Raw genomic sequence first — 22026 nt, forward strand, 5'->3', positions numbered from 1 at the left:
GAAGGGAGTGGCTCCAGTAGACCATGTCCAGGGTGAGAAGGGTCGGCTGCTATCCGACCTGCACGTCCCCGGGTTCTAGAGACGTAAAGGTCCTGGACATATGGAAGGCTGCAGCCAATCACCTTCTCAGCTGAGCGCACAATACGCTGCAGTCTGTTTATGTCCCTGGTTGTGGCTCCAGCGTACCACACCGTGATGGAGGAGGTGATGATGGATTCAAAGATGGTTGTGTAGAACTGCACCATCATCTGGGCCAGCAGCTTGGCTCTCTTCAACTGCCGCAGGAAGTACATCCTCTGCTGGGCCTTTTTGAGCTGAGAGCTGATGAACGGCTCCCACTTGAGGTCCTGGGTAATGGTGGTGCCGAGAAAACGGACAGAGTCCACTATGGTGGACAGGGACTATGGTGGACGTTTTGAAGCAGGCGGGGACATGGCAGGACTCCAGGTGGGTGTTAAAAATGTCTGTGAAGACCGCTGGCAGTCCGCCATACTTGTAGTACACTTAAATACCTTAGACACCTTTTTGCTAAGGGATGCCAGGCTGTTGGTGCCTCAATAAACCCATAAAGTGCTTAATTCCGCTTTTTGTTACTGCTTTACATCCGAGTCTGACTCTTCCATTTAAAGCACATTCAATGATCAGTGTCAACAATGAGAGAAAAAATGTAAAGAAAAGAATCCAGCAAATCATGTCCACGCTGAAACATATGCTATATGATTTTTGTTCAATCATTTTCCATTTATGATTTTTATTGTAATAATAGAAAGAATAAGAATAACATATCTAATTTATAAATATGTATATCAAAATCTGTTAATTGTAAAAAAAAAAAAGAAAAAGAAAAATACAAATGCAAAAAAGGAATTCTACCATTTTTATTGATTTTCAAATCATCATAAGAGTTCAATATTATTATTATTATTATTAATACAAAAAATAAAATTTCGCTCAAGAACGACAGGAATCTTCTTGGGAACACAGTAGTTTGATTTCAGGCTTGCACAGTCCATGATCAAATAAATTAAACGAAGAGGAGCTACGTCACTTCCGGAATGCTGGGAAGACCTGATGACAGCTGGTTTGTTTTCATCAACAAGGACGCTCCACGGTGGATTATCCAGGTTAGTGTCGCGGCTGTCTCCCGCCGTGCTCGTGTTTGCGTTCGTGTGGAAGCATTTTAGTCACGCGGATGTTTCCACGCGATCATCGCTGTTTCCTGTCATTCACGGGCTCCGCCGCGCGGCTAACCGGACTTTGAGCAGCTGACCGTGAAGCTCTGGGAGCCCGCAGAGGTGTTCCTCTGTCTGTCTCATGGTGAAGTAAACTACAATCTGGATTTGGTTTATTTGATATCTTAACAATTATATAAACCTGACAGCTTTTTAACAAATAGGTTTTTAAGGTTTTTTTTTTTTTAATTGAATCTACCATTTCTGGCAGGAATGACATAAACCAAACCCAGGTCATTTGCTGCCTTGTAGCAGGGATCAAGCAGAGAAACCATTTGCTTTCTTTTTTCCCTCAGACGATATTCTGGATTCTTCTTAAAAATATGAATCTAAAACTGAGAAGTTGGTTGGTTTCTATGATCATCACTGAAGTCGCTGGTGTTTATGATGAAGTCTCATTAGTTCATTTGGGTCATAAGGTTGTTGATTTCTGTCCATTGGAAGGTTTACTGCAGATAGAACCATGGTTTTGTTTGCTTTCCTTCCTTCTTAACAGATGTTACTGGCGGTTTTTGATCAAGTCGCAAAAGCCTGGGTCCATGATTGGGGTCTGGGGCCACTAGGGCATATGCACTGGCCCCTTTGAACCCTCCAGCAGGTGGTGAGCCAATGGTGGAGTGATCCCATATCACCTGAATACAAGCAGATGAAATGAGTTTCCTCCGCTCTGTCTTTTAAGCTACGTACACACTGTGACAGGCATTCTTGAACAGGCTAAACACACATTCTTGAACTTAAGTTTTGCCCATAGTGTTTACATTGGTCAAGCAGGGAGGGGCTTCTTCTTCTTTTCTTTTTCTACTGTTTACTAGCGCATGTACACCCCCTACAGTTGAAAGATGCTTGGTGCAAAACTCCGAAGCTGTATAAATTTTGTTAATCTTGTTCCAGGGTTTTTCTTTCACAGCTCTATTCTGATAAATGAAAGACTTGATGTCATGTAATTCGGACTGGGCACAGAGCATAATTTTTCATTTCTTCTTTCTTGATCAAGTTTCAAACAGTTGGCACTTCCATGAAGTAATGGGAATGCCATCTATACATCACTACCAAATCCAAGATGCTAAATCAGGGGTCGGCAACCTTTTTTACTCAAAGAGCCATTTGGGACCGCCCCTAATAAAAAAGAAAGCACCCGGAGCCACAACCCGTTTTGATATCATTATATATATTATGCATGTATATATTATTCAAAGGTGCTCATTACGTCGATCGCGATCTACCGGTGGATCTTCAATGACATGAGTGTAGATCGCGGGCCAGAAAAGATTTTTTTTTAAAAAGTACTTCTTTAAAATCCACCAAAGTCGTCACTGAGAAGTACGGGACTTGATTGACATGTAGATTGGCCAATCGGACATCGTCTGAACAAGCATGCATCGCTGCAAATGCACATTATGTTCTTTAAAGCAGTGTTTTTCAACCTTTTCTGAGCCACGGCACACTTTAACCTTAAAAAAAATCCCGCGGCACACCAGCATCCAGAAATTTAAAAAAAGAAGGAGAAACTCATAGTCTGTATTGATCTACAGCCCCTCCACAATCTCACATGCATTTTTGAGATAATTGTGTCAGAAAAAGCTGGAAGAAAGCTGCAGCTGTTTTTTTCTAAAAGATTCAATAAAAGTTAAGTTAGAAGATTTAAAAAAAGTTTGATGTGTGTTCGTTGGTTTCAAGACGTCTAACGACAGATCTCCTTGTGCCCTGTCACTCTCACAACCCAATGCATCATGGGAGATGTAGTGCATAAAACGGCCGGAGATCGGTTTTCGGAGCTTCATTGTTTTGTTCACTTGTTCCACGGTCTGATACCGGATTCTGTGGAAAGCTACAGCGCAAAAGAGCTTTAGCTGGTATTTTTGTTAGAACTGAGCGACTTTACGGGCTAAATCGGGACAAGGAAGTGAAGACTTTAACCACTTCTGATTGGTCAGACTGATGACATGTGATTAAGCCTTCAAGAATGATTGGTGGAGACAGTTAAAGGGACGGGACTTTTCCCAAATACAGCCGGAGCTGCAGCTGAATCGCAGTACGGTCATTATCAAAATGTCTTTGATAAAATAAAATAAACGCAAAGAAAACGTATTTTACGATCTTTTATATTCCTAACTCCTCAGTGTTTTATCAGGGCCTGTTTGGATGAACACAGAGCTGAAATCCTGGAGATGGGAAATGTTTTTAGATCAGTTAATGAGGGCAATTTTCCACGGCACATTTGACCATCTCCCACGGCACACTAGTGTGCCGCGGCACACTGGTTGAAAAACACTGCTTTAAAGGATGATACTGCGGCCGCGTGTGGGAGGAGCTACTGGTACTGGTCTGATCGCTGCATGGAGCGATGTGTTTATCAATGCATGGTAGACACGGAGAATGTGGAGAGATCAGGATTATTATTTTGAAGAGTTCTACTTGGTAATCATGTTTCCATGTTTGAGTTCATAAAATCATCCCAGGGAAATTCTCTGCTTCAACTCCCGCAGTGAAAGCTGCATCTCAATCTGACGCCCGTGTTTCCATCTCTCTGACAGAGTCTGAAGCTAAAACCCCTTCTCCGCCTCTCCACCTGCTTTTACTCTCTACCTGTTCACCTGTTCACATCCTCTGCAGATGAGAGTTGGTTTCCCCGCGCTCCTCAGTGTGTCCTACACAGAGAGCGCAAAATACGATAGTCGGGTCGCTCCAGCGCAGCACAAGGATGAAAGAGCCGGACGCAGGTTATAGCGGGGATAGAGCGGGTTAAGCAAATGAATGGAAGAAGGCGGCCCGCTGAAGAAATATTCAATATTGTACAAATTTTATTATCAGTCTGAACTATCTTTTATTTAGAAAAATCTTTTATTTTATCAGTCCAGTACGGAAAAAAAAACATTAACAAAAGCTGTTTTGGGCGGTTTTTGGCTGGGTCTGGCGGTTTTCAGATGAGTTTTCGGCTGGAAACCTGTGACTCTATCTGACAACGCTAGCGCGAACTCTGAGGCTGTCATCAGTCTCTGCCCCGCGGTACGTCAAGTTCCCGGCAGAAGATCGGAGTGTTTATTGAAGCCGCCCCGCGTGTCTCCTCCTGCTATCAGCTCTGCAGGTCTCGCCCGATAAATACGAGCTCATTTAGGAAGCTGTTTTTTACGTGGCTCGCGCTTCGTATGGAGCCATCAGCGCCTTTGAAATGCCATGAAAAATGAAAAAACTAAAATAAAATTTAATTATTATAAAATAGTCATTATTTTCCAAAGTCACAGGGAGCCACAACAGATGGATGAAAGAGCCACATGTGGCTCCGGAGCCATGGGTTGCCGACCCCTGCGCTAAATGGTCAAAGTTCAACTGGTTTAACTTTCAACATGCGCTCAGTGGCCGCATGTTTTGCACATAGAGCCCAAAAAAGGGTCTTAAAGATGTGCGGAGCGACACGTGAATGCAAGACTTTCAAACTTAGAAGCCCGAAATTTACATGTACACACATTTGCTTAGACTTTTTATTGAAAACAGTAGCTTGAACGTGGCGCCAAAGGCGGTGTAAATGTAGAGTTAGGGGGACCTTTGTGTCCTGGAGAGAGCTCAGTGTAGAGCTGGTGCTACTCCACATCCAGAAGTGGTTCGAGCTTCTGGTCCAGATGCCTCCTGGATGCCTCCCTGGGGAGGTGTTCTGTAGAAAACTACGGCTCGGCTGGCCTGGGAACACCTCATGCTTCTCCCCACAGCCAAGGCAGGGCAAATTTTTTTTGTATAACACAATTCGTACAGAAAGTGATTCAAAGTGCTTCACAAAACAGGAAAGTGCATTAAAATCACAATACATAACAGTGCAAAGATTAAAAACATACATAATCATTATAAAATTAACTTTAAAAGAAAGGAAAGGGTAAAGAAACTGAAAAGAGATGCCAATAGGGACCCTTCAGTTAGATGCACGGCTAAATAGGAATGTTTTGAGTCTAGATTTGGACATTAACACAGTACAGGCCTGTCTCACAACCTCAGGGAGACTGTTCCAGCTTTTAGCTGCATAAGATTGAAATGTTGATTCCCCATGTTTAGTCCTGACTCTGGGCACCTGCAGGAGGCAGGTCCCTGAGGTCCTCAGAGTCCAAGATGGTTCATATGGCGCTAGCATGTCAGAGATGTACTTTGGTGCAAGGCCATGGAGAGACTTGTAAACAAGCAGAGCTGCTTAAAAGTCTATTCTTTGAGCTACAGTGCAGAGACCTGAGCACAGGACTAATGTTAGGGTACTTCCTGGTTCTAGAGGACCTTGAGGAAGTTGCTGGGGAGAAGGAAGTCTGAGTATCTTTGCTTAGTCTGCTGCTACCATGACTTGGTCCCAGATGAGTGGGGGAAAAAATGAATGGATGGTTTGAACTGACCTTTTTCCACCAGGGTCACGCTGAGAATGCTCTCCCGTGCGTGAGGTCAAACTTCAGGCCAAAGACGAGCAGCACATCCCTGGGACCTGTCCTGCCTGGATGCCCTTTGCATCAGCAGCAGAGGTCAGCAGCAGTTCTTTTATCCTTGTTCTGAAAACCAAGCAGAACTTTGCTCCTGAACGCAGTGATCCAAAACAAATGGTGTTTCTGAAGGACCTTCAGCACAGGAACACAGGAAGGTGCTGAGCTGTCCCATCATCAGGGCTCATTTCAGGTAGGATCATCTCTGCTTCTACCTTTGAACATGATGACAGAACCCAGTCTGTTCCTTCTAATGAAGGCAGAGCTTAAAAGACACAAGGAACCTTTCAGGAGAACTTATAGGACGATGGTTACTCGATTAATCTAAATGATTGTGCAAAACAGACACAGTTTTTTAGCTTCTGCAAGTTTAAATGGATCATTTTCCCTTTTCTCTCTGCTGTTCCTCTGTGCTGTCCTTTAATACTGTTGAATGAAGAAGAATGGAAAAAACTTAAACTGCAGGTTCTCCAAGCGGTTCTTGTGAGCTTCATATTTGTAGTTTTTAGACTTATAGAAAAACTAAGTGTTAAAGTGTCTATTTTCATAGGTGTTTTCTTGTCATTTTAACACATGAATTTAATATAGTTACAGAATATGCATTTTATGTATGTATTATAAATATAATTTTAGATTAGAAGTGTACTGCAGTGATTTAAAGATGAGGACAGACCATAATATTAATAAAATGGTGTGCTTGTATGTCTTGAATGAACAGTGAAAGCCTGTCAGAACTGAAAGTCATTCTCCTTCAGAGCTGAGGCGAGGTGCCCGTTGATGAGAAAGAGCCATGGAGCCACCAGGGGACAATGGGGGCTGTTCGTTTGTTGAGGCGCTCAATGAGAAGTACAGCCCGGAGAACTTTCCGTGCCGCAGAGGGCCTGGGATGGGCATGGTGGTGATTCCCACTGCTGGTGTTCAGGGCTCCCCCATGAAAGGTAAGCCCCCAACAGATCCAACCCTGTTTAGGAGATGTCACCTTCAGCTCTGATTCTGTTGCTGAAATCCCTCAGAATCCGATCCTCCGGTAGTCCGGTAGTCCCCTGCAGGAGTTTGTTGTTGCAGGGGCTGCTCACCCTGAAATAATTACCCTCTCCATGTCTGTAGAGCAAATTCTTTTCCCAGCACCGTCGGGATTAGAGTGACTGAAACAAACGTTGGATTTCCAGCCCCGTATCGTCGTCTGCTCCTTTCCTCTGTTACCGCAGATCGCCTGAACCTGCCCAGCATCCTGGTGCTGCACAGCTGTGGCATCAGCAGAGCAGGAGATCAGGCGGAGATCGCTGCCTTCTGCTCCCATGTCATGGAGGTGGACCTGTCTCACAACAAGCTGCAGGACTGGAATGAGGTGCTGTTTCTGCAGCTTCCTGGTGGGCTGTGTCTGGTCATTTCAAGATCATTAACAAAAAGGCTACAAGGTTATAATTTTTTCAGAAGTATGTTATCCCCGCACAAAGTAGTTTTACTTCACAATCAAATCCCCCAAAATATGCTTCATAGCAAAAAAGCACTTGAATTTACATTAATGATAAACAACAACTTCAGGAGGTGAAGCAAAAATGGTCAACCCTTGGTCAAAATAACAACCAAACACACTTATATCCACAAAAATACTCCAACCTGAAAATAAAAGGAAGCAGGAAATAGTGGCAAACATACATTTACCTTATATGTCAGAAGAAAACCAGAAGAAAGAAAACAGCAGGTCACCCCTTCAGTCTTACTTTTAACACAATTTGCACAAAGACAAGTAAGCAGAACAGACCCAAAAAACAACACTACACAATGTACTGCACTAATCTACACAACTGGACTATTTAATGGTGCCACAAAGTGCAGCAGAGCCTGAGACGTGTTAGAGCTGAGCTCTCTTCCCCAGGACTGACGGTCCACATGATTTAAAGGTTGCCTACATCACATCTGGTCCAATCAACAGGCACGCCTGTTTAAAGACCCACTCCCATGAAAATTGTGTTTTGGGTTATTTTAACATGTTCTTGTGGCATTTCTCTGAAATTGGAGGACATATTTTCAGAAAATTAAGCTTGAAATTGCATTTCTGAGTATTTCTTTATTAAAATTGTTGCGAATTAAGAGCAGACGAAAAAATGTTGTTTGAAAAAGGTCATTGTGAGGCAAAAAATATGCTGGCGGGCCACAAGTTCCCTGGTAATAGCCCTTAGCAACAGGGGGGGAGGGGGGTTGCACTGGGCCAACAGTCCCGCCCAAATTTTAGAGGTGAATTTCCAATGAACTCTGCAGAAGACGACAATTTTTTTTTGATTTTGGCTATAAACAAGATAATTATAATTAAAAGACATTTCCACAATAGATCAAAAAATCGTCTGAGTGGGACTTTTAACATCACACCTGAAAACAATCAACACAGACAGACACACAAAGATCCACACAAAACAGCAATGTCCCATACTCTGATATAGAAAATTAAGCACACGAAACATAGAGTAAAAAAATACATAATTTGGCCACAGCCATAACACAACCAGGTAGTAAGAAACAACTAAAAATTCTCCTGAAAATCACTTTTGGAAGTAAAAAACTTTTTACATTTTTCTAGTTTCTCATCCATCTTTCTTTAAGCTTCAGTGCAGTTTCTTGCCTGGCTGTTTTTCACATTTTTTGTTCACACGGATGCTAGATGATTATTAAACTTCTGGACATCGGGGACAAAGAAAGACAAGAATTAGGACTTCAGCATTGGAGTCAGAAATCTCCTGTGTTGCTCACTTAACACTCACTCACACATTTAATGTTTGTGTGTTGTCTTTCACCTGAAGGACCTAGAAAAGAAAAGTTTAAAGCATTTTCTTTCATGAGCTAACAAATGGCGTTTATCTCCAGCATGTTGCTTTTTAGAGAGACAGAATGTCAGCATGAGCTGCAGATTACTAACAGCTTTCTTCAGTTAATTTTATGTTAAAAATCGATTTCTATTCATCAGAATTTCCTATTTAAAAGGTTTTCGGGATTGTTAAAGGAAGACCTGTTGTTTTACATCTTTGAATTGATCAGTTTTGCTTTGTAAAAAGTAATCCATGCGTCTTCTCCTTTTTTCAGATCAGTAAAATTGTTGTAAATATTCCCAACTTGGAGTTCATTAACTTGAGCTCCAACCCGCTGGCCGAGTCCCGTCTGGAGCCTCACGTGGCTCAAGCCTTTTCGCGCGTTCGCCGCCTGGTCCTAAACAACACTCAGATCTCCTGGGATGCTGTGCTTCAGCTGACTCAACAGATCCCAGAGTAAGAGAAGATTCACCCCAAAACTGCTGTTTCAGAAACCAAACCTTCCTCACTGTTGGTTCTGCTGCTGCTGTGTAGGCTGGAGGAGTTGTTTCTGTGCCTTAATGAGTACAGCAGTGTGAGGACCTCCAGCCCCGCCTGCCCCACGCTGCGCCTCCTGCACATCACAGACAACAGACTGCACGACTGGGCGGAAGTCCGCAAGTTCGGCTCCATGTTTCCCAGCCTGGAGACGCTGGTCATGGCCAACAATAACTTGGCGTCCATCCAGGACAGCAAAGACGTCCTTCAGCGGCTCTTCCCCAACCTCCGCAGCATTAATCTTCACAACTCAGGTCAGTAAATCTGAGTCCATCTCCTGAGTTTACCTGTGTCAGGTAATGCGTTTCTGAGGGAAAGGTTCCTTTGCTGCTGGTTTATAGCAGCAATTACTTTAGATTTAAAGGGTCATTAAATGAATAGAATCTTAATAAGTTAAATTTATGAATTTCTGTTTGGTTTAGGTTTTTTCTGTTTTTAAAGAACAACAGTCTTTTCTATATTGACTGTTAATCATTTTTATTAGACAAACAATGAAAACAATTTTTTTTTAAGTCTTTGGATATTAAAGCCAACAAAAAAAGCTTTGGTTTGAGCCTTGGTCACATGCACCCGTATTGGAGGGTGACCTGTACGGGTTCTGGGGGTTTTGGGGTTGTCCGGGCCCATGGAGGGTAATAGAGTGGAGTAGCAGGTGTGTCTTTCAGTTCCCTTGAGGCTCGTATGGCCATCTCAAGGAATTTCGTGAAAATGGAACGTACCATTGGCATGCCTGTAGTAAGTGTATCGTGAAGGATCCTTAAAGCTAAAGGAAGACTACGAGTGATGCGGTGCTTAAGTGTTCACTATGACTTGTTGCCCACAGTGTGCCTGTGGAAAAAAATGTGTATGAACATTTTTTTTCTCTATGGGTTCACTGAGTGGTTAACAACCTTGATACTTTGTGCGATCACCTGCATGATATGTACAGGTTTGACCATTTTTCACCTGGAGACAGCCTGTTTCCACTCACAAGGGCAGTTGGGACTAAAGGCTGATTTCCACTGGTCTTTCTGAATTCAAGCCCGTACCTACAGCACGGAATTCTGGATAAAGGCTGAACTAATGCAGCCGTTGTCAGAAGTCAGTGCTCTGTCTCCCCCTCTGGTCATTGGCGGGAGCGGCGGAAACCACCCAACTACCCGGACTGCTCTGCGTCTTGTGACAGAAGAGCGGTCAGACGGTTGCATCCAATTGCACCAGGTTTATTAGCTTAGTTAAAAGCCAACAAAGCGAAATCAGGGTCAGGCAGGCAGGGATAAATAAGGAACATAGGATCATCAAAGGAGAAACAGCAGAAGTCAGGATCCAGGCAAGAGTCGGGGCCGGGCAGCAGAAAACAGAGTCAAAGATACAACAGGGTCAGGGAATCAGAAGATCAGATCTAGATCAACACACAAGCAATACTTCACACTGAGTGAGGCTCAGTCGAGCCGAGTGTGATCATGTGATTGCACATGAGAGTCAGGTGTATGGCATCCAGACACTGTGTGCTGGGGTTGCTGGGAGATGTAGTGTGTTTATAACTCTGGAGATGGTTCCCGCCGATGGGGAGACAGAGCTCTGACTTCTGACAGCCGCATGGCATCCTTCAGTTAATTCACTGCAATATTAAAGTATGAAAGAACACTGGTGGATCTGAGCTTATCCTTTTTCCATCACAGAGACAGATTTCCAAGTTAGATTTCTTAGCGTCAAGAGTTTCTGTTCTGTAGGCCCTAAATGCACCACAGGGGTAAGGAAGTAACCTTCCTGATCTCTAGCAGTGACAGGAACCAGTTTCTATGGCTCAAACTCATTCAGCTGAACTATAAGGTCATCCAGTGATCAGCTCCATGGATGTTCCTGTCAGTCCTCCTGTCTGTGTCCGGTTCTTAACCATCATTTCTTTGGTAGGTCTAAACCGATGGGAAGATGTTGAGAAGCTCAACTTCTTCCCTAAGCTGGAGGAGGTGCGGCTGCGGGGGATTCCTTTACTGCAGGCATACACCAATGCAGAGTGTCGCAGCCTCATGGTGGCACGGTGAGTCAGAGCAGCCGCAGAGCTGGAGTGGACCTTCACTGTGTTCTTCATCTTTCACAGAGCTGTGTTCGTTGGATTAAACGTGCGTGTCTCCTTTTCTGTCCGTGTCATGGTGCAGACTTCCCTCCGTTTCCATGCTGAATGGCAGCGTTGTGACTGACAGTGAGCGGGAAGATGCAGAGAGGTTCTTCATCCGTTACTACTTGGACTGCCCTGAGAGAGACCTGCCTTACAGGTCTGTGACAGCTGATGCTGTGTTTTCTCTAACAGAACCATCAATAAAACAAACCTACATCCCAACAGGCCACACTCTACTCTAATGCACAACAACTTATACGCCTTAGAGCAGGGGTCGGCAACCTTTTTTACTCAAAGAGCCATTTGGGACCGCCCCTAATAAAAAAGAAAGCACCCGGAGCCACAACCCGTTTTGAAATCATTATTTATATTATGCATGTATATATTATTCAAAGGTGCTCATTACGTCGATCTTCAAGGAGTGTAGGTCGCGGGCCAGAAAATATTAAAAAAAAAAAAAAGTACTTCTTTAAAATCCACCAAAGTCCTCACTGAGAAGTACGGGACTTGATTGACATGTAGATTGGCCAATCGGACATCGTCTGAAGCATACACCGCTGCAAATGCACATTATGTTCTTTAAAGGATGATACCGCGTGTGGGAGGAGCTAATGTTCTGGTCCGATCGCTGCATGGAGCGATGTGTTTATCAATGCATGGTAGAAACTGAGAATGTGGAGAGATCAGGATTATTATTTTGAAGAGTTCTACTTGGTAATCATGTTTCCATGTTTGAGTTCATAAAATCATCCCAGGGAAGGTCTCTGCTTCAACTCCCGCAGGGAAAGCTGCGTCTCAATCTGACGCCCGTGTTTTCATCTCTCTGACAGAGTTTGAAGCCAAAGCCCCTCCTCCGCCTCTTTACCTGCTTTTCCTCTCTACCTGTTCACCTGTTCATATCCTCTGCAGCTGAGATTTGTTTCCCCCGCGCTCCTCAGTGTGTCCTACACAGAGAGCGCAAAATACGGTAGTAGTCGGGTCGCTCCTGCGCAGCACAAGGATGAAAGAGCCGGACGCAGGTTATAGCGGGGATAGAGCGGGTTAAGCAAATGAATGGAAGAAGGCGGCCCGCTGAAGAAATATTCAATATTGTACACATTTTATTATTAGTCAGAACTATCTTTTATTTAGAAAAATCTTTTATTTTATCAGTCCAGTACGGAAAAAACATCAACAAAAGCTGTGTTGGGCGGTTTTTGGCTGGGTCTGGCGGTTTTCAGATGACTTTTGGGCTGGAAAACTGTGACTCTATCTGGCAACGCTGGCGCGAACACTCAGTCTGTCATCAGCGAGTTGCTCTCTGCCCCACGGCACGTCAAGTTCCCGGCAGAAGATCGGAGTGTTAATTGAAGCCGCCCCGCGTGTCTCCTCCTGCTATCAGCTCTGCAGGTCTCGCCCGATAAATACGAGCTCATTACGAAGCTGCTTTTTACGTGGCTCGCGCTTCGTACGGAGCCATCAGCGCCTTTGAAATGCCATGAAAAATGAACACACTAATAAAATTTAATTATCATAAAATACTCATTATTTTCCAAAGTCACAGGGAGCCACAACAGATGGATGAAAGAGCCACATGTGGGTTGCCGACCCCTGCCTTAGAGAAAGCAGACACAAAGACACGTCTGAAAAGCTCTAAATTCCACAAGAGTATCAACGATCATTTTAGACAAGTGAACAGAAATTCAACAGAATTCCCTTTCAGACATAATCAGGATTACAGTTTAGGAAAAACATGCCTTTGAAACGTCGATGAAGAAATCTGTCTATAAAAAGTATCCTGATTTAAGGAGCTCTTCCTGTTGTTTCAGATGTTTTTAGCCGTTTCATTTTTGTGGATAATTAAGCTAACCCTTTGGAAAGCAGGATATTTTTAAATGCAGGTGCTTTTCTTCACCTAAACTCTGCATTTTTCCTCCATAGATACCATTCCCTCGTTACAAAGTACGGGAAGTTGGAGCCGCTGGCTGAGATCAACCTAAAGCCTCGCTGCAGAGCCCGGGTGGAGGTGCATTGTGAGGAGAAAGTAGAGCATGTTAGTTTGCCATCCTGTAATATTCTCTTCAGAATAGTTTGCACAGAATAAGACCTACATTAAAAAAAAAGTTAAAGAACTGAATTTAAAGTAAGCATTAAGCAAAAACCTTATCAACTTTCATCAGAGTGGGTCTTTAAACTGTCATTTATCCTTTATAAAGGTTGTGTACTTTTACTTTTAGGTAATATGTCAAAAACGTGAGACTGCATTATTATTAGAGGAACATTTAACCCTGGAAAACCCACAGGCCACAGTCACTGGTTTAATTATTTTTATTTTTATTCTCTTATTTGATCTGTCCCTGTTAATTGCCGCTACACAAAACGAGCAAACACACAAAAAAAGGAAAATTAAGTTTAAAAGCCCAGAAGATAATTGTTCTTGGGATTTCCGGGGTTAAGTCCTTCAATGTCCTGGACTCTGGGATAGTTTATAGTCAAAGCCAGCAGGGGACATAACAGGTTAATACAAAAATCTGCAGCTGCCTTTGATTCTTTTCATCTGTTGAAAATGTGTGAATGTGTGTAGTGAAGCCACATGTGAAGGCTTATGAATCTCCCAGAGTTCTTAGCAGCTCATCTGCAAGAGTTTAATAGAAAGATAAGCAGCAGAAAACAGACTTTAGCGCAATCATTTACATAAATGATTTGTCTTTTCTCTCAGCTTAGTATCCGCTTGGACCAGACGGTAGCAGAGCTGCGGAAGCAACTGACCAAAGTGGTCCAGCTGTCCACCAAAAGCATGAGACTTTACTACATCAACAAGGACAGCGCCTTTGGTCCAGAGGAAATGAAGTACAACACTCGAGCACTGCACTCCTACAGCATCCAAGATGGAGATGAGATCCTGGTGGTGCCTAAAACCAAGTGAAGAGCCGCTCTGAGGCGAGCAGGAAGCAGCCCTGTTTGTGTTCATTTCTGAGCTGCTATCAAGTAAAAGTGATGACTGGAGCAGCAATGCTGTTCCCCCTCCTCCCCCAAAAAAGGGAAAAACATTGTTTAAGAAAAAAAAGGAAAGCAGACGTGTTACACTGAATGAGCTGAAAGCAGCAGAGCAAGCTCACGTTAGCTCTCTGCTTCACAACACGCTCATAGTAAGAGCCACGAGTTGACAGGTGGACATGTCGCTCTCACCTGCACTTTTACCTGAGGGGCGGGGCTATGGAGGAAACAGCCCAAAACGCTGTCTGTGGGTGCAACACTTGACAGGCATTTTATGCAGTTGTAGCTAACTTCCAAAGTTAGAAATGCTAAGTCGTATTTATGAAAAAAAAGGAAATTTCTTTAATAATGAGGAATTTTAATCTAGCGGTGCAAAGTGAGCAAAACTCTAACACCCTATGAACTAAAACTTGTAGTAATGTAAAGCATTTTATTCTACGAAGAATTCTAATTTATACAGTTTCTCCTTTTTGTGTTCATAACTTTATCGTGTACTTAATCAATATACAGATAAATGATCAAACAGCCACTCTATACTGTGTAATCTTTCGAATGCGTCATGGTTGGATCTAACATGTTGTAAACCAGGCATATAGTCTTATTATAGAAGATAAACGGAATAGAAAAAATAGACATAATATATGCAAACAATGAATGAGTAAAAGGAAAATTGTTGAAGGGAAGGTTTAGCTAAAGTGTGATGCTGTATGTCGTCAGGTTTCAGGGATCACCATAAATCAATCAATTTCAAAGTAAAATGTTCCTGCACATCAGCCACTGAAAGTCTGACATTTCTGTAGATTCAACAGATTAACAAACTCCTGGGGCAAGCCTGGACCAAAGTGATGGGACCCAAAATATTTTGTGCTCATTATTTTGAAGAAATCACCACAGACAACCTAGATAAATGTTGGTCAGTCAGTCTTCTTCACCTGTCAGCAGATGCTTTGGTCCACTTCAGGTTTGGGGGTTTCCTTATCCAGATTCACTTCATTTCTATTTTATATATTGCCTAAAATCACATTGTCTCAATGGGCTTCAAACCAATTATTGTACAAAATGATAGAATCAGCTAAATATGAACAACAGCTAATTGCTAAACTGAACTACACAGACTGTAATCTTCAAAGGTCACTTCAATAATGGTTTGCTCTCAGCTAAATATTGGTGTTTTTTAGGGATAGAACAATTCATTTTACCAACGATTTTATTCATATCGTAATTTGTGGTTGACGATACAATTCATAGTCGTTATTGGTTTATTCTGTACGATCCGATTTGAACCGATTCATTGAGGTAAAATCGATCCAGGACATCTTTAGCCAAAAATTCAACCAGTGTGACTCCGAGAGAAATACCTGTGTACTGAAGAGTGCAGCTGAAGTTTTCCAGATTCCCTGTATTTCTTGCAAGATAATCAAGTGTAAATTAAACGTGAACAAACAAACAAGGAAACATGAATTGATGGGAAATTCTTTCACATTTTAGTTTCATAAAGTTCAGCCCAATTTTGTTTTTCCTCATCAAAATAATACAAACGGGACAATATTAGAACATTCCTCCACATTGTATGGTATGATGATATCTTTTTAAAAGTCAGTGGTTCCACACATTGGACTGTAATGATGGGTGGATCAGTTTTTGTTTTCTAATGGTATAGGTCGATTTGATTCTATTCGATTAACAACTTGCCTCAGACAGATCGATCTGGTTGGGTAAGTCGATTAATCGTTAAACCATTTATGCTGGAAGATCTCTGATCTGTGAACTTTCTGACATGAATCGGAACATTTCAGTCCAGAAAACTTTGATCATTTTGAAGCAATCTGCAAAGTTTTAAGACACTGTGGCAGACCAAGCAAAGCAGCCCCAGACCATAATGGAGCCTCTTCCGTGTTTCACTGTAGGAACTTTCTTCTGTGCTTCATTGTATGAACATTTAGCTTTAGTCTCTTCTTTTATTTTATTGTATTTACTCTTAAAGTATTTTTCTTTTTTTTGTCTTATCTGACACTGATGTAACTTAATCTCTTTGGGGGTTTTCCTGGGCTCTTTGGTTACCATTTACCAGATGATCTGTCTGGGAGGGGGGGGGGTTCTGCAGTTTTCCTCTTTCAGCCTTGTCCAGGGAAGTTGTCTTTAATCCTGTGGACCATAACCTTCTGCATAATCTGTACAGCTGCAGTCATAGGAACACCAAACTTCTGGGAGATTCTCTCAGACTCACTTATCCCAAATTGAAGACACCTGTGATGCAGACTCACTTCGAGTCTAACGTGTCTTAAAGCTCACGATTCTCTTCCAGAGGTGCCATCATTTTTGTCCAGACTTGTCTCTTTAGTTTCCTGGCAAATTAACTGATTTTCATTAAAGTTGTTTTTTTATGAGGGACTTCAACTGTTGAGGGCAGCACACGACAGCTTCCACCTACAGCTGCCCACTACAGATTTCTACTTGCAGGAGACCGAAAGACAATCTATTCCAGGAATTTTCCTGATTCTATTCAGAGCACATTGTTTGTCAGAGGAATTCTTTAGATATCATCTGATTTTTCAGTGATTTTCACCTTTTATACTTTAGACCTTTTTTATAGCAGTCATGTGCATTAGATTATAGTTTTCTCCCCTGTCACCAATAGAATTTCACATTTAAAGAATTGTCCTAAATGTAAACAACTTTTTATCTAAGTGTTTAAACTATAATAATGGTAATTTATTTGTGCTGTTCCACATTCTCTAAAGTTTAGTCAACCTTGCACCAGAATGTTACTCCAGTTTTAAATGTATTCCTGCTAACCACAAATTAGTATAGGACAGGACTTCTCGGCGAAATAATGATAATGTTCACAGTCTCAGCATACATTGAAGCAGAAGAGTTTCATCTACAAAGCATCGCTCTACTTACCTCTCCTGTGAACAGAAACTGAGAATAAATTTCACAATTAACAAAAGAAAACCTGTCTGGTCTGATAATTTTGAAACCCCCTAAAAAAATTTAAAGGCTCCAGGCTACTAATGTGCATTTAGCTAATCTAAAATCTGAGCAGATTAACCACAATAAGACAGAGAAACATGTTTGTGATTTGTGTATGTTTAGGTAAAAAGCATTTTGTGAAAACAATCCTTTTCACAGCAGAATATGAAAGTTTTTTTCCACCAATAATTCAAATTCAGATTCAATTATTTATTGACAATTCAATAAGCAATTCAGGTTTGCAATTTAAAAATGCATTTGGCCTTTCGAATTCAATATGAAAACATGAAAATCGCGGAGGCGGGTCTCAGAGAATTTAGGCAGGAGGGAACTGCCCTGATGAGTCTGACAAATTGAATTCTCAGTATGAATATCTGGGCAGAACCTAGTTCACTGCAAGACTGGTTTTGGGGAGTGAGGCTGAAATGCTGCACATCGGTTTTCACAGAACGTAAAGAGCAAAAGACAGAAACCTTCCAAACTGACGACTTTGATGTAGGCAAGAACATCTGAGGCTCCTCTGTGACAGCAAACAACGGAACAATAACAGAATAATAATGATTGTAGAGCAGAAAGTTCTTCACTTCCGGGATGCTTCTCCAGTGTTTACGTTCATTGCCTTGGCGATGCGGCAGGAGGCGGGGCCCCACTATGACGTACGGCCTTCAGTCCGGTCCAATCAGAGGCCCGCTCAGCAGCCGTGCTGACGTCACCGTTAAAGCAAAATGAACCGTTGCTTGGTTGCTGTCTGAAACTCTACTACTGCTGGGGTCAGGAGGAATGGCCGAATGCCAGCGTCAGCTTCGCTGAAGCCTCTGCGGAGCCCGTCGTCTCTCCGGGTGAGTCTTCATCGTTGAAGTCTCAACTAGCCTCGGTCCGGGCGGAGGGAGAAGCCGGACCGGAGCTGCGCCGCCCGGGTCGGGATGGTCCTCTCCTGCGGGGTGAGTACGGCAGCCCTCCGTGGGACTGCTCCGCCCGGACACGGAGCCGTGGCTGGTGTGGGATCATAATAGGCGGAGGTTCTGGAGTCAAACTTCAGCGAAAGTCTCCGTTATGTCGGTGTAACTACAGAGGAGCGACCTTCCTCCGCCTGGTTTTGACAAATGTGCTTTCAGACGAACCGTTCGGGACAAATTTGGACCAGGACAACCGTAGAAAGTTCCAACGCATTGGACTTTAATGGCGCCTGTTTCTTGGTTGTCATGGTTCCTTCATGGTCGGTTCTTCTGCTGTCCTGGTTACGCAGTGTCGGCTTAGAAAGTGGAGTAGACTCTGAACTATTCACTGCGGTATAATTATCAAGTCAAGAAACCGGGATAACTCACCCGAGTTAGTCAGAGCTGAAAAGTCAGCCAGGCTCGAACCGCCAGTGTTTCTGTGGAAAACCCGTTTGGACATTTGATAGGTTCTGTTTAATTCAGATTGTAATGTGTCGCTGTTTTTATTTTGAAATGTCACACAATCATTCTTCAAAAGTCTAAAATAGACACACAATGCATGAAATTGCAATTATGGTAACTAGAATGTGGGGTTTTATTATTTAAAAAGAGCAGTTTTTCCCCCCAGGAATATTACAATCATTTTGTGCAATTATCTTAGTAGAATCCAACAATAAGGGGGCATAATCCAGTGTTTTTAATGTGCTGGTCCCAAGTCTGGGTAAATGCAGAAGGTTCATTGACTGTATATGATAACTGGACTGAGTGACCCCCCCCCCCCCCCCCCCCCCGTGTTCCAAACTGACAGTACATGCTGGCTCCAAGAAGACAAAACCCCATAGACCTCTATAAAGAAATAAACAGCTATTATTCAGTCATTCTCAGAGTACCATTCCTGCTCTGATACCTTTTTTTTTTTTTTTACATGTTCTTGATAGTCCTATTTCTTTTCATAAGACCAAGATTTTTGGGTTCTCTTTAGGAGGATGGACAGGATCAGGGATGAATCCATCAGAGGAACAGCTTATCTTAGATGTTTTGGAGCAGGGAAGCAGATGGAGATGGTTTGGACCCATTAAGAGGAACAGTGATGATGTTGGTAAAAGGATGCTGAGGTTGGAGATACCAGCTATAGTTTTTAGGTATAGAGGATGAGCAAGGAGGAAGCACAGGAGAAGGTTAGCTGGAGGAAGATGATTTGCTGGGACGAGTCCTAAAGGGAACAGAAAATATTAGTTTCCCAAGAAATGCTGTTTTACATATAAAACTATTACCTTATTTTTTTAGGGGTTGCTTAAAGGTTTAAAAGCACATGCATGTATGTCTTTTTTGTATGAACATAGCATTTTTTAAAGTTTTATTTTGCCAGTTTTCATTCATTCATTCATTCATTCATCTTCTAAACCCATCTTGTCCCTTTCGGGGTCACGGGACTGCCGGAGTCTATCCCGGCCACTTGTGGGCGAAGGCAGGGGACGTCCTGGACAGGTCACCAGTCTGTCGCTGGGCCACAATCACACATCCATTGAAACAATTTAGCATGAAGCATGTTTTCGAAAGGTGTCTTGCTTGGAGGCAAGAGCGCTAACCACTGTGCCACCGTGCAGCCCACCACCAGTTTTATCAATGATTTTACGTTTATCACGTGAAATCATTTGTCCATCGATCTGGAATATAGTTCCACAGTAAATTCATCATCTGTCACATAAGCTACTGTAACGCTATTTAGGCTGAAACAGCGAAACCAAGATTTGTTTATTCTTAGCTGTGAGTTCTGCTACATGGATGATAAATGGATGGATGGATTAATGGATGAGTGATAATTGAATGGATAGATGATAGATGAAAATGAATGAATGGATATATTATAGATGGATAGATTTGCAGTAATTTGACATTAAAATGTGTTTTAGGAACTACAATATTATTGCTGGATCAACAGCTTTGTGGATTTTTTATGGATTTCTGTATCCTTCTGGATGTCCAACACAATAAAACAGAAATGATCTGAAAGATAGAATGTAGTTTGCCTTTGAAAACATCACAATCCATCCATCTTCTGAACTTGCTAACTCCCTTTTGGGGTCACTGGGTTGCTGATCTAACCCAGCTACTGTTGTTCATAGGCTGGGGACAGTTTGTCTCACATGCACACCTACTATGGGGATAGTTTAGAGATACCAATAAATGTATGAAGCATGTTTTTGGACACATGCACAGGGAGAACATGCAAACTTCATAAAGAAAAGACCCTGCTGAGATTTGAACCAGGACTTTTTCACTGTGAGGTGAGAGTGCTAACCACAACACCACTGTGCATCAACATTAAAATACAAGTTATTTTTAGTAATTTCACTAGAAACGTCTTGACAAATTACGTCCTCTGGTTTTATTTTAAAAGATAGTCATTTGCTGAGGCGTTGCAGTGATATGATGTAAGCGAATCTTGGTCATGGCGTAGATTTCTTCTCTGTACTTGAAGAGGAAACTGGAATGCCTGAGAGTTTTGTAAGACCTGCCGAGCTCATCACCGGCCGCTATATTTACCAGCAGCGTAACTTGATCTATGGCATTCTTGATGGCTGGACTCACACTAGCCTCTCATACTCAGAGTCCACAGAGCAGTTTCCTCGCTGTTTCTGTGCCGTTCTGGACGCTCATGACTACGAGGGTGAGCAGCTGATCCCGCTTGAATCGACCCTTTTCCTCACTTTTATTGAGCCGGCGTGACTATAAAGGTATTATTGACTGTTACGTATTTCCAAACAGAAACAATGTTCCTGATTATTCTGGCATGAGTAAATCATGAGTAGAGATCTTTATAGCTGTGGCTTTCTGTGATGGTGTGATTTTGATGAGTCCAGTTTTAATAATAATGGCACTCGTGGAACTTTAGAAATATAAAGCTTTTATAATTAGTGTTAACATTCATAAAACTGATTATTTTTGATTGTTTTATAGGTGTCCTGTCTGTAGTTTGGTTTGTGAAACAGCACAACTACAGGACACATTGTACTTATCATTCCCCTGTTGACATGCGATGTGTCCAAACTTCTGTTCACAGGAGTTTTTAAATAAAATTTCTGCCTTTTGATTCATAAAGTTTCACTTTGTGTCAGACCGCAGTTGTCCTTTGATTTTCCTGCCTTGTTTTTCTGCCTGCTAACCATTGGGACGTGTTCCTGTTTCCACAGAGCTGATTGTTGTACACACTGGGGGCAGCCACATTAGGATGAGCTGCCTTACAGCCCCCCAGATCTTCAGGGACTAACGCACACATACAGCAGGTACTTACGCCTCACACCATCAGCGCTCACACACCTGCCATAAACCCCTTCAATCTGATAAGAACCATACATACAGAAAAAGCATAGATCTTTTGCTGGTCACTGAAACTTTGAACCAGGATTTGGAGATGTCTCTGCAGAACACAAGCTTCATGTTGGGCACGTGTCAAACTCAAGGCCCGGGGGCCAACTGTGGCCCGCCATGTCATTTTATGTGGCCCGTAAGAGCATTAAAGTTTTTAATTTCTTAAAATAAAAAATAAAAGTTGGTGTGTACCGGTATTTATTTATATCTAGGGGGAATCAGACTTGAAATATGGGATTGGGCAACTATACATTAGGACTTAAACTCTGTCCATATAACCTAACCTGACAGAATCAAATTTAAAAGGATTTATGCTGGAGTAACAAGCAAAAATATGTTTTCTATGCAACTGTAATTGTTAGTTTAAAATGTTATAGTAAATAAATGTTATTTAACATTAAGGAATAGTTGCGTTTATTTTTCATTACATTTAGTTACATCTATAAGTTATATCTGGCCCTTTGAGGACAGACACTATGCTAATGTGGCCCTCGGTGAAAATGAGTTTGATACCCCTGATGTGTTTGTGACAGATTGATGATTGTGACAGATGTAAGGAAAAGTTTGGTAGAGTGGGAATACGCCTGTTCATCAGCGTATGTGAAAACCCACACATGAAACTGTATGATTCATACATCAGAATGAGTA

The 22026-nt window shown here is 42.3% G+C and overlaps 2 protein-coding genes across 18 annotated transcripts in view; both read left to right on the forward strand.

Annotated features, from left to right (window-relative positions):
- Positions 1–1027: 1027 nt before the first annotated feature.
- tbcela (tubulin folding cofactor E-like a) lies at positions 1028–17050 on the forward strand. 7 transcript variants are annotated; one of them, XM_023961563.2, is made up of 11 exons: positions 1028–1124; positions 5613–5722; positions 5813–5873; positions 6436–6618; positions 6889–7028; positions 8759–8940; positions 9019–9275; positions 10915–11041; positions 11160–11276; positions 13040–13151; positions 13818–17050. In XM_023961563.2, exons 4-11 carry the CDS (start codon positions 6471–6473, stop codon positions 14022–14024), a joined length of 1290 nt encoding a protein of 429 aa, XP_023817331.1. In that variant the 5' UTR covers positions 1028–1124; positions 5613–5722; positions 5813–5873; positions 6436–6470; the 3' UTR covers positions 14025–17050. The 7 variants fall into 7 exon arrangements, with proteins under 7 accessions (XP_023817331.1, XP_023817330.1, XP_023817329.1 ...); XM_023961562.2 differs by having other exon boundaries at positions 1030–1124; positions 6399–6618; XM_078929509.1 differs by lacking the exon at positions 1028–1124 and adding an exon at positions 1193–1317.
- A 686-nt stretch (positions 17051–17736) lies between these two features.
- The window catches only part of usp2a (ubiquitin specific peptidase 2a), a 30887-nt gene continuing 26597 nt past the window's right edge, over positions 17737–22026 (forward strand). For 2 of the 11 annotated variants that reach the window (XM_023961547.2, XM_023961552.2), the window contains exons 1-3: positions 17762–18009; positions 20618–20744; positions 21201–21293. The gene's annotated coding sequence lies outside the window, so the exon portion shown is untranslated. Of the gene's footprint in view, positions 18010–20617; positions 20745–21200; positions 21294–22026 lie in introns of those variants that run through there. The other 9 variants (XM_023961549.2, XM_078929499.1, XM_023961548.2 and 6 more) reach the window with 7 other exon arrangements.

The sequence above is a fragment of the Oryzias latipes genome, chromosome 13 (assembly GCF_053564925.1).
Source record: "Oryzias latipes strain Hd-rR chromosome 13, Olatipes_Hd-rR_3.1".
NCBI classification, from domain to species: domain Eukaryota; kingdom Metazoa; phylum Chordata; class Actinopteri; order Beloniformes; family Adrianichthyidae; genus Oryzias; species Oryzias latipes.